General features: G+C 38.4%; 1 protein-coding gene across 36 annotated transcripts in view; it reads left to right on the forward strand.

The window, feature by feature from the left end:
• The window catches only part of ighd (immunoglobulin heavy constant delta), a 96,331-nt gene extending 84,463 nt beyond the window's left edge, over positions 1-11,868 (forward strand). For 34 of the 36 annotated variants that reach the window (XM_055152282.1, XM_055152276.1, XM_055152275.1 and 31 more), the window contains 8 exons: positions 735-1,037; positions 1,111-1,422; positions 1,511-1,795; positions 3,084-3,413; positions 3,711-4,028; positions 8,535-8,831; positions 10,486-10,632; positions 11,743-11,868. In XM_055152282.1, coding sequence (XP_055008257.1) covers positions 735-1,037; positions 1,111-1,422; positions 1,511-1,795; positions 3,084-3,413; positions 3,711-4,028; positions 8,535-8,831; positions 10,486-10,632; positions 11,743-11,747 — 1,997 coding nt within the window. In that variant the 3' untranslated portion in view covers positions 11,748-11,868. The remainder of the gene's footprint in view (positions 1-734; positions 1,038-1,110; positions 1,423-1,510; positions 1,796-3,083; positions 3,414-3,710; positions 4,029-8,534; positions 8,832-10,485; positions 10,633-11,742) is intronic. The other 2 variants (XM_055152289.1, XM_055152311.1) reach the window with 2 other exon arrangements.
• Positions 11,869-12,498: the final 630 nt, after the last annotated feature.

Here is a 12,498-nt window from a genome sequence, read left to right on the forward strand (position 1 = left end):
ACTGTGTTTCACAACTCCATACACCTTCACTAGCATCATTTTTGGATCATTTCAGCCCTGGAATTGTCAGTTTCTACAGAACAAAAAGTAAAATGTAGCTGTTAACATGAAAACTAGTGCTTCATTACATCACAAGGTAGAACAGAGCTTTCAGAGCCTTGAAGATGTAGACAGACGAATCATAACTAGTTACTCAAACATGTGTAAGTAAAATAAAACACAACTCCAGATATGTATCTGATGACATAACATTCTAACATAACTAAAAGCCCACAAGAGTCAGTTTTACATAATATAGGACCTTTAAGTCCATAAATCAAACTCTGAGCATTTCTGACGTCAAATCACATTATAACAGTGTTCTTACACCATCGTGTCATGGTATGTTCCTAACTCTAATTACTCAGTCAATGTACAATAGCAAATCCCTCCACTGCCAGTAGATGGAGCCTGTCCCCAGTCCCCAGTCCCCAGTATAGGGAGCGCACCAGTAGAAACAAGGTGTCCGTTGTCACAAGGTAACCATTATTTTAAGTTTTAAAACATGACATGCCAAAGCAAAGATACTCAAGAGCACGTTTAAAGGCAAATAACAATACAAATAGAGCATAATATTTGTTTTTTAAGAGATCATTTATACATTTTTTTAAACGTTTCACAAGAAACCATGAACAAGATAAAAACATGAAAGTATATGACCAACCTGGTAACTTACTCTCCATATTCTCCCTCAGTGGCAGCACATTTGAAGGCCTCTCCTGTGGTTCTGGTGGAGCTCCCTTCGTTCCAGACCGTGATGACCTCTTCCTCTAATGTGACAGCCATCTGCTCAGTGTGCACTGTGTTTGACGCCACAGTCTCCTGGTGGATGGGTAATACTCGTGCAGAGAGTCACTCAGTGAGGCAGTACATGAACTCCAGTCATATCATCAGTGAGCTCACACTTCCCCCAAGTCAATGGAAAACACTGAGTGATGTGTCCTGCAAAGCAGAGCATGCGTGTTTCCCCACCACAAAGAAGACTGGCCATGTGGCAGGTGAGAGAACAGCAGCAGGGATTCAGTCAACACAAGACCACTCTAACTCATGTTGGACATGGTTCTTTTGCAGCTCCTCCAGGCACTTCTCCAGTGGTGTCCATCAGGAGGTCTCTGCCAGATTTGTTGAAGGGCGACAGAGCTGTGCTGGAGTGTGACATCACCAGCGTGTCCTCCGCTGACTTCTATGTGACCTTTCAGTCCAATGATGTTGATATTTCCTCTAAAGACTTTGTCCAACTCCCTAAGGGCTCTGGTCTCCATTCGATCAGCAGAAGATTTTCTGTCCCTAAAGACCAATGGAAAAACAACCAAAATTTCAGCTGCAGAGTGAGCTATGGCTTCTCCACCAACTTCACCTCCACACTCACAGGAAGCATCTTTGGTAAGAGTCCTCTTGTGTTCATGACCACAGCGTGTGTGCCTTTAATACTGCAGATAATCAGAGGAATGGGGCTGTGTGTCTTTCTCAGTGGAGCCTTCAGTCAAGCTTCTTTTGGCGAGTGACGAGTCAGGAAAGCAGACGCTCTTGTGCACAGCATGGGGATTTGACCCGCACATTCAATGGCTCTCTGGGTCTCAGAGAATCTCTAGTGGATCAAATGACTCCATCAGTGTGAACGCAGAGGGACGTGTGGTGGTGAGCAGTCAGCTGCAAGTGTCTCAAGCAGAATGGAAAACTGGACAGGTCTACACCTGTCAAGTGTCTGACAAGTCTCTGGGCAAAACAGTCAAGGAGAACATCAGTGTATGTGCAGGTAATGTCAATAATCCAAATAGGAGTTATGTGTCTACACTAGTTTATTTTAGTGCTGTCATGCGATTAAAAAAATTTAGAGATTAATTAATTATGATCTGTAATTAATTAATCTAATTAATCTCATTTTAATCTCACCTAAAAATTGCTGAGAAAAGCCTTCAATTTGAGGTATTTTCATTTAAATTCATTATTACATTATTGTGGCAGATCAAAAACTGATATAGATTAAAAAAAGTGACTTTATAAAGTCATTTATTGTTTAACAAATCTCTCCAAATTGACTGTTGAGCCCAAGTCTCCATGAATAAGAAACTGTTTGCTTTAAAGTAGCAAAGACGAGGAAATCTGAACATAATAACTTTTGTCTACTTAAAGACAATAAAAAGTCCAGTCTTTCCTTAACCATATTAAAAATATTATTGATAGAGAAATGCTTTATATATGAAATCACTGGTTTTAGTCCTTGTTTTAGTCCTGGTTTAGACCTGGTTTAGACCTGGTTTTAGTTCTGGTTTTAGTTCTGGTTTTAGTCCTGGTTTAGTCCTGGTTTAGTCCTGGTTTACTCCTGGTTTAGTCCTGGACTGGTTTAGTCCTGGTTTTAGTCTTGGTGTTAGTTCTGGTTTAGAGGCGCACAGGAGGAAGCGCGGTTTACGCAGTGTACGCGAGAAAACACGATCCACACGCGGCGCACGGGAGCACGTCGGTGTCCGCGCAGTAACTACGGAAGGAAACGTGGTCCGCGCGTTCTCAGGTTAATGACGATGATGAAGGTGTGTTTGTGTGTGTTTGTGTGTGTGTTTGTGTGCGTGTCCCCTCATGTGGCAGGTCACTATAGGACAGTAGTGCAGACATCATGAGCCTATGCAGGTTGTTTTCACCAGTGACATTTAAGTTGTAGGCGATTTTATATTTGTTATTTTCTTTTATATTTCACGTCGGGAGAATAATTTCCAAGACACGAATGTGTTTTTACCTGTGCACTGCTGCCTCTGTTACATCGCTCTTACTGCGCACGTTTTGTGGGGGTTTCCGGCAATGAGTGGAATTACCGAAATAAAAAAATGTATAAATGTGTTTCTTTTGTGTGTGTGTTGTTGTCCCAACAACACATAAAAACAGGTTTTATAATAAAGCAACTCACATACAGAAACACTAAAGTTAGAGATTAAAAATGAGATTAACGCGATTAAAAAACATAACGCGCTAAATATGACTGTAATTAATTAATCGCAATTAACGCGATAATTTGACACCCCTAGTTTATTTACTTTTCTTTTTTCTTTCAGTCACTCCACTGGCATCTAAGACTGTTGGTATATATATCCAGGGTCCTCCACTGGAAGAGCGTCAGAGCACTGCTCCCAGGTTGAACGTCTCTTGCCTTCTGGTTGGGCCCTCACTGGACAGTTTCTCAGTGACTTGGAAAGTCGATGAGCAGATTGAGTCTGGAGGTGTTCATACCAAGGCCCCAGTGCTTCACAGTAATGGTACTCAGACCCTAGAGAGCCAATTGAGTTTGCCAGCACAGGACTGGAACACCCACAAGCTAGTGACCTGTGAGGCAAAGCATCTGTGCTCCAACCTCGTCTTCAAGGCACACACAAACAAGAGCAAAGGTAGAGGTTTGACTTATTTGAAATTATGGACCCTTATTTCAAGATGTTGATTGTCTCGTATCGCATCTACTAGCCTTGTTAATGCTTTATGGAATTAAACGTATCTATAGAAATTATTTCATGATGAGTAATTTGCTCAAAAATACTTTAATAAAGATGAATTATTACAGAAAGCAGCGTCAACTTTCCATAGATAATGTCATACTGTGGAACACTTAAGGAAAAGTTACTTAGAGTTCCATTAACGGAGGAGGTACACTTTTAACTAACCACATTTTCTTTCTTTTTTTTAACTAGTGCAACTTCCACCAACTGTAACACTGACCTATCCCAGCCTCCATGAGCGATCCCTTTTGGACCCTATGTTCCTGGACTGTCTTGTCTCTGGATTCTACCCCCCGGAGGTCCGTATTTTCTGGGAGAAGAACGGTATCAGGATTCCACCTTCCAGCCAAACCAACGCACCGGTTTGGCAAGACAAAGATGGCGTCACGTATTGTACAAGTAGTCGTCTGAATATATCCAACACTTTAGATGACAATTCCACTTACGCTTGTGTTGTGAGGCATGAATCTTCAGCGGCACCGTTCACGGAGACCATAGGACCTGTTTTTGGTATGCCATAACACACATTCATTATATTGGTCTGTTTTTGCTGGAATGTATATTGGAATGTTCTTCAGTATGGCATTATTTAACTTTTATTCAGTAACATGGTTAGTAGCTAAATAGATTGAAATACATCTTACGGTAAAATGGTTCACATCTCCACAGAGCTGACTTTTAAAGGGACAGTCCAGAATTTTGGACATAGGACCTTGTTTCCGCCTGAGTGTTGGAGACGTGTGGAGACACTTTTTTAAATGTTCCATCCAGTCCTTGAGGTCACTGGTGCTAGGATAGTGCATGTCAATGGTCATAGTTATCCTGCCACTAAAAACAGTCTTACCCACTCCACAAAACACCCAAAGCAAATCTATTATTCCACCAGACTGTCAATGTGAATGTCTGGGTCGATAGAATAATTTTAGAAGTAAAACCAACCTTGCATTTGAAGGATTTATGTCTGAGCAGCAGCAGCAGCAGCGAGTTCCTTCCTTCCTGATAGAAAGCTTGGCAACGGCGGACTGATATATAAGAAAATAGTCCCTCAACATGCGATGATTCCTACAATGCAAGGTTAGTTTTATTTCAGACATTATTCTGTAAACACAGACATTTACTTTGACAGTCTGGTGTAATAATAGATTTGCTTTGGGTGTTTTGTGGAGTGGGTAAGACTGTTTCTAGTGGCAGGTTAACTATGGCTGTTGACACGTCTCCAACACTCTGGCTCACTAGGAAATGAGGTTCTATGTCCAAAATTCCAGACTGTCCCTTTAATACATACATTTTTAACAATTTTTAGTCAATAAACTTTTTTCACAAGTTCCGCGATGTAGCCGTAAACGTCATTTTTGTTAATGCTTTTCTATGGCAAAAATGTCTGTGGAAATGTTTTGTCAGCTTCTTAAATCTGCCCCATCACCAAATCTTCATTCAACAAGATTGACAAAGGACATATTCTGTCCATGAAGAATTTATCCACAACTATCAAGGTAAGAAAGACAAAAACTTAAAGGTAAACACGGGAAAACACGATGACGTGACGTAAGCTATTTTGGTAGGCAAAAAGCATCCGTATCAACAAGTCAGCATCAACATTGTCAACAGTTATTGGCATACAACATCAACAACTGTCATCCAACAGTACAACATCAACATCGTCAACAGTTATCGGCGAGTTTTAACTTTTCAAAGTAACATTTTTGATCCTCAACATTCAGTGACTTAGAGAAGATAATGAAATCATGTCAAAACAATTAAATGCAAAACCTACTTCAAAATAAGACGAGTTATCTCTTGACAGGCATACACAATGCAACTGTCAACACAAACGAGCGGCCCCACTGACTTTTTGCCTACCAGTCACTGCGCACGTACGGAAAAGCCAGATGTAAACAAAAACATTTTCTCGTATAAAGACGAGCATTTAGCAACGTTATCTTAATGAATAAAACATAAGTAATACGTAATTCATTAATAAGTAAGTTGTTAACTCAGACAGATGTTCACAGATCACAAGTCTAGCATTTAAACTGCACAAATCTCTCTGTCTATGCTAATATCTACATCATGAATTAGATTTTTAATTTTAATTCTACAATCAGTCTGAGTTAACAACTTACTTACCGTAAATTCCGGACTATAAGCCGCCACTTTTTTCTCACACTTTGAATCCTGCGGCTAATAAAACGATGCGGCGAATATATGGACGGATTCTTTGTTTGGCACATTGTCCATTCATATAAACGGTCTCTGATTTGGCAACACAGCGGATACGCACAGCCTGAGTGCAGAAAACGCAGCTGTGTGGATCTAGGGTTAACATGAAGTTGCTACACTAGCGATATTGTCAGAGCACTCAAACATTTTATCGCTGAGTGATAAAATAAGTTATGATGGTAAATAAACATTAGTGAGGGGGATACGTCTTACCCGTAGTGACAAGAAGAAACGTTTCAAATTTCAGTAGCAGGACATCCAATCATACCTGACTGATAGAATTAACCCCGCCCCCGGGAGAGTCTGAAATTTGTTGAAATCCTATAAGACACTGACATGACACAGACAGGACAGAGGCTCTTTCTGCAGGAAACATGCACAGTAGAGAGCCGGGAGAAATGGGGGTGATGTGCAGCAGAGGAAGATTCTAGTTTGATTGTGTTTTGAACAGTTATTTTGCGTTTCATGCACACCGTCCTCATGGAAAACACGAAGAAATGCAGATGATGCAGCTTTTAAGTTAATGGCGATTGATGTCGCTGTTGAAGAAGGAAAGACGCATGCAAAAAGACGACAAAATCTTTCAGAGGCGATAAAAGCAGACAGCTCGAACTTGAAAATGTTGTTGAAGACGTGAACACCTGCGGCTTATATTCATATATATGTACAATTATTATTATACATTGTTAAATTAAATTTAATTGATGCAGCTTATATTCAGGTGCGCTCAATAGTCCGGATTTTACGGTATGTTTAATTCTTACCGTACTGTTAGTTTTGCTCAGGAGTAGTTCACTAATGTTCATTGTTCGCCTTTAAGTTTTCGTCTTTCTTACCTTTGATAGTTGTGGATAAATTCTTCATGGACAGAATACGTCCTTTGTCGACTTTGTTGGATGAAGATGTTGATGTTGTACTGTTGTATGACGACTGTTGATGTTGGACGCCCATAACTGTTGACGATGTTGATGCTGACTTGTTGATACGGACACTTTTTGCCTACGAAAATAGCTTACGTGACATCATCGTGTTTTCTCGTATTCACCTTTAAGTTTTCGTCTTTCTTACCTTGATAGTTGTGGATAGGCCTGTAACGATAACACATTTTGCTGGACGATTAATTGACCAAGAATTTATTGCGATAAACGATAATATTGACATTTTGAGACCAATTTCAATTAATATAATGACCATGAAATAAAAATGCAAATACATCCTCTCAATGATCAATAAACCTTACTTTCTAAATAACATTTAACACAGGAACTGTAAGACAACCACAAACAATATTCCTAAATAAAACAGACTTAACATAGGACTAGCCTAATGTACTCTGGCTCACAGCAAGGACTTGTTCACAAAAATGCACTTGAATAAACCATTGTTGAACCAAACACAACCAAAGCATTAAATAAAATTGATTATTAAGTCTCTGTAACAAAACTGTCCTTAAAACTGATTTTAGTCACTGACTTACATGAATATTGTGTCTCGTCTCTCTGTGGCTGCTGCTGTGAGCCTTGTCATTTTGGTCTTGAAGTGTCCATATTAACCTGCGACACAGGATGCTGTTTCGCTATGAGGGAGCCGCTGTTCTGTCTGGTGTCGTGTCGGTTCGGTTTCGGGATTTCGGGCGCTCTCAGGCGCTCTTAGGCGCTAGGTTTATTGTGTCGCTCGGGTTTGGGTTTATCGGCTGTTGGGGTTTGAGATATTTCTTCTCGTCGTTTGCGCGCTCGCTTCATTTGATGCATGTGGCTGTTTAGACGGGTCCCACTCACCAGTTTTGATTCGGCATCGTGACTTGTTTAGGTGATGAATGGAGATGAACAGTTTTGTCACTCTGACAGCAGCGCACAAACAGCGGCGCTTTCTGCTAACTTTCTGCAGCTGCAGAAAGCGCCCAGACTACACGCGCATCCACTGTGTTGATAAACACAGTGCATGTTGGTTCAAGTGTCATTACGCTTGTTAAACGAGAGGAGTCAGAGAGTGATAGAAACCTTCTAACATTCAGTCTCTTTGAGAGCGAGAGAGAGCGAGGAAAACAAACAAGCGTCCAACTAGAATTTATCGTGGCTGGAAAAGTTATCGATTTATTGATTATCCTTACAGGCCTAGTTGTGGAAAAATGATTCATGGGCAGAGTATGTCCTTTGTTGACCTTGTTGGAAGAAAATTTGATGATGGGGCAGATTTATGAAGCTGGTGGAGAATACGCAAGACATTTCCAGAGATATTTTACCATAGAAAAGCATTAACCAGAAGTGACGTTTACCCTACTCTTCCGGCTGTTTTCAAAAAGGTCTATTATGTTACAGTTGGATTTCATTGTTTGAGATTCACTTAAGGGGCCTATATCACACTATTTTCTGATGTTATAATGTTGTTTCCTCATCACAAACAAATCTTGGAGTTGTGTTTTGTTTCATTTCCACATGTTTGACTCACAAACCCTGCTTCAATATGTCTTTAAACCCCATACACCTTCACTAGAATCACTTGGATAATTTCAGACCTGGAATAATTACCCATCTCTACTGAACAAAAGTTAGTTAAAAGGTAGCTTGAAAACTACAACTATATGACATCACAAGGTGGAAAGGAGCAGTTTTGAGCTTTGGAGATGAAGACAGACTAATAAAACCAGGGTGAGTGAAACAAAACACAACTCCTGGTATATTTTTGAGGAGGTAACAATATATAACAATGCTTAAAGCTCACAAGAATCCATTTTGTGTAATATAAGATCTTTAATACTTAAATTTTTAACCATTTTTCCATGATCTCATCTCATAGCATCAGTTACTCCCACCATGCCTTCCGCCGTGTTGCTACGTGGTGATAATGAACTAGTTTGCCTGGTGAGCGGCTTCAATCCGGCGCAGGTAAACATCTCTTGGTTTCTGGATAACTCCACTCAGCTCCACGACCACAAAACCAGCGAGGTTCTCCAGGGCCCAGACAGAAAATTCAGCATCCAAAGTCGACTCCGTCTGACCCTCACAGACATGCTTCCAGGGGCCCGCTACACCTGCAGAGTCACTCATGTCACTGCGACCATAGATGTCCATGTCATGCAGAAAGGTGATACAGGTATTATTTCAAAAGCAAATTGTGCACGTTTCAAGGGGGGAATTATGTAGAATGGATTTTTTTTTTTTTTAGCTTTCTACTGTTACCATATTTTTCAGACTATAAGTCGCTCCGGAGAATAAGGCACACCAGCAAAAAAATGCATAATGTAGAAGAAAAAAATATATATAAGTCACACCGAATTTTGAGTCGCTCGTTTTTTGTTTTTTTTTATGTTATAAATATATTTATATAATTTTATAAAATCAGAGACCAGGGACCGACATTTCATCTTGAAAGGCAAGTTATAATAATAACAATAGAACAGAGAACAACAGATTGTTAACGTCACATATGAACAGTTCTTCAAATAAATATAGCATAAACAACAGAACAGAACAAGTTTAACAAACTCTCCATCTCACTTCAAATCACTAAATCCATTGAATTCTTCATCCTCGGTGTCACTTCTGAGCAACTCCGGGACCTCTGGAGGTAAAAGGAGCGTCGCTTCCTCTTCTGTGTAGCTGTCGTCAGACTCAGCATCAATTCCAGTTAGAACAGGCATGTCCAAACTATGCGACATACAAATATACATACATATACAATATACAAATGCGGCCCTCAGACACATTTTTCTTGGCCCTCAGGCTTCCAGGTAAATTGGCCCAAATGACCTTGCATCAATTAAAAAGTATTTTTTTGCTGCAAGTTTTTTGAAAATCTACCTTGATAAAGCAAATATTTAATATTTCGTGTGTAGTTTAAGGATTTTAGCATGAATAAAGACTGATGGCTCATTCTAACATGATAAACATGCACATATTTCAATTATTCCCTGTACTGAGCACCAGTCTACGGTCCTCGATTGGCCCTCTGCTTCATCTGTGTTTAGAAATGTGGCCCTTGATGAAAAAAGTTTGGACACCCCTGAGTTAGAATTATTCCAGACTTTCTGAATCCTGACAGGATGGTTTCAGTTGTCACTGAAGTCCAGTATTTGTCGATCCATCTAGTGACTTCCAGAAAAGTTTCATGGTGCACCCTCCTGGTGTCACAGGTTTCTCGCTCACTCCAAACTTTCTTTCTGCTGCTTGATTACCATTTTCAGCTGCAGATTTCGCTACTTGCAGTTTGTAATCTGCAGAATATGATTTTCTTTTTGGGGCATTTGTGTTCAGTCTTCTCAGTCATCTTTAGAACTTTGTTTAAATTTAAAATTTTCAGTGGTGCAGAAGTAATGGTGCGATTGACTGACATGATACAGACAGGACAGAGGCTCTTTCTGCAGGAGACATGCACAGTAGAGTGAAGTGACAGCGGTACAGCAGTAATAGGAGAAGCAGATACTGATACACAAGACTAGAGCGCCCTCTTGTGGCTGTCAGTGTAAAAATGTTAATATTTAAGTCGCACAGGAGTATAAGTCACATGACCACCCAAACTATGAAAGAAGTGCGTCTTATAGTCTGAAAAATGTACTATGTTTGCTCATCAAAAACCTGCCTGAAGAGGTTTTAGATGTAATCCATGCATGTTTCAGTCATTTAGACTCTTTGTTATTGTCATATATTGTGATGTGTGAGCTACTGTGTTCAAGTCATTTCCCTTGTGGATCTATAAGGTTTGTCTAAGGCTAAGTCTATTCTTTCTGTATATTGTCGTATTTGAGCAGATAACATAGAGAACTGTAACTTCCTGGACTACCTCCTGCACACGGACTTGGAGCAGGACCCTGGTGTGGAGCTGGTACTTGGCCTGTGCGTTTTTGCTGTGTTTCTTCCTGTCTGCGGCCTACTGTGTGGGGGCCACTCTATTCAAGGTGAGATTATATAATATTTTTATACACTTATAGACCGTAAAGAAATGTCAGCTTTAATTTAGCAGATTTTTTATGTGTCCATGGGTTTCTTAATGTTGAGAAATTGTTACTAAAACACAGCTGAGATAAAAATATTTAAGATTTTTGCAAAAACTTTCACGTTGTTTTCCCAATTTTGCAATTGACTTCTTGGCTGGAAATCGTAACATCACACTAGGGAATAACCATTACCTAACAAAACTTCTCTGATCTACACAGAAATTAGTATAATTATAAATACAAATACAAGAAAACTCCTTTATTTTGTTAGTTTTGAATTAATGTCAGTATCAGGAAAAAAATAATAATTGTACTAAACTTTTGGATAGTGGGATGTTATTAGTGTGTTTCAAACTCTCTACTTCTTGTATTTTTCAACACATTTTTTTTACTTTTCTTCACAAATTGCTTGTACATTTGTGTAAAACTATAATTTATACTTGCAATGGTTACAATCCCACCAAATTAAGTCAAATTTTGAGAATCATAAAAATCTGTCATATGCACTTTAAAGCAGTTTATTTTATTTTTTTTACAAGGAAATGGTTAAAAGCTGAGGCACCAACAAAAGACAACTGGTTTGATGTAATTCAAGATATTTATTTTATGAAGAAATTAACTTATGCTCTAAGATTAGAAACAGAGAAATTTGAAAAGATATGGAAGGGTTGGCTGAGTTTTGTTAAAACGATACGTTTGGATTTTATTTGAGTGCTCATTTCCCCAATGTTCTGTTCGCTACCAAATTGAGTTTTCTGTTTGTTTTTCTATTTTTCTTTTTTTCTTTCTCTCTTTTCAATATAATAATAAAACTCTGTATTTTATTTGGAAGATTAAGTTTAAGACAATGTTTGTTCCTTAAACAATATTTGCATATGTGAAAGTGTAATTATTGTCTTGGAAAATTAATAAACAAATAATTGAAAAAAAAAAAAAAAAATCTGTACAAAAAGGCCCTGAAAAAAAAAGAAAGAAAAAAAGCAGATGTTTTATGCAAAATTGTGTGTGTGTGTGTGTGAGAGAGAGATATCGACATATTAATAATACTCATTCTTTTTGTTTTTTTCATAGACTAAATGAAGAGGAGATACAGGAAACACTTCTGAAGTCATGTTGGAGTTCAATTTCATGTTTTAATTTTGTTGTCTTCCTATGACTTGGGCTTCTGTAAAATAAAAACAATAAATCTAGATATTAGTTATGAGTCGAGTGGTTCATTTAATTGTTATAATGATCATTTATTTTGAGTGCCAAAAACTTAAAACACTCTTAAATGTTTAAAAATGTGTTGTGTTAACAGAGATAGCTAAAATATGCATAACTGTACTCCAGTGAAGTTCAAATTTGATTTTTATGAGCTTTTGCGTCATGTTATAACGTCGTTACCTCCTCAAAAACAGACCTGGTGTTGTGTTTTGTTTCATTCACATGTCTGAGTAATCCTTTATTATTATTCTGTGTACATCTCCAAAGCGCAAAATGCTCTGTTCCACCTTGTGATGTCATGAAGCTGTAGTTTTCATGCTAATCTTTTACATTTTTGTTCAGTACATAAGAGCAATTCCAGGGCTGAAATTAATATCAAATGATTTGATAACACATGTTTATTAATCATTCACTAATCATTTACTAAAAGTTACTTCCTCAAGAACATGGACAGGACAAAAAGTGTAATTTATAAAACATTCATACTTTTAATATGTTTAATTAAGACCATCTACAAACAAATTACAAATATTTATTAACCATTAACTACTCGTGCACAAATGGTGACATAGTTGTAATAATTTTAGTAAATGTTTAGTTAATGGTTAATAAACATTTACA

This window comes from Boleophthalmus pectinirostris, unplaced genomic scaffold (genome assembly GCF_026225935.1).
Source record: "Boleophthalmus pectinirostris isolate CB_2022bp ecotype Guang Dong unplaced genomic scaffold, ASM2622593v1 HiC_scaffold_17, whole genome shotgun sequence".
NCBI classification, from domain to species: domain Eukaryota; kingdom Metazoa; phylum Chordata; class Actinopteri; order Gobiiformes; family Gobiidae; genus Boleophthalmus; species Boleophthalmus pectinirostris.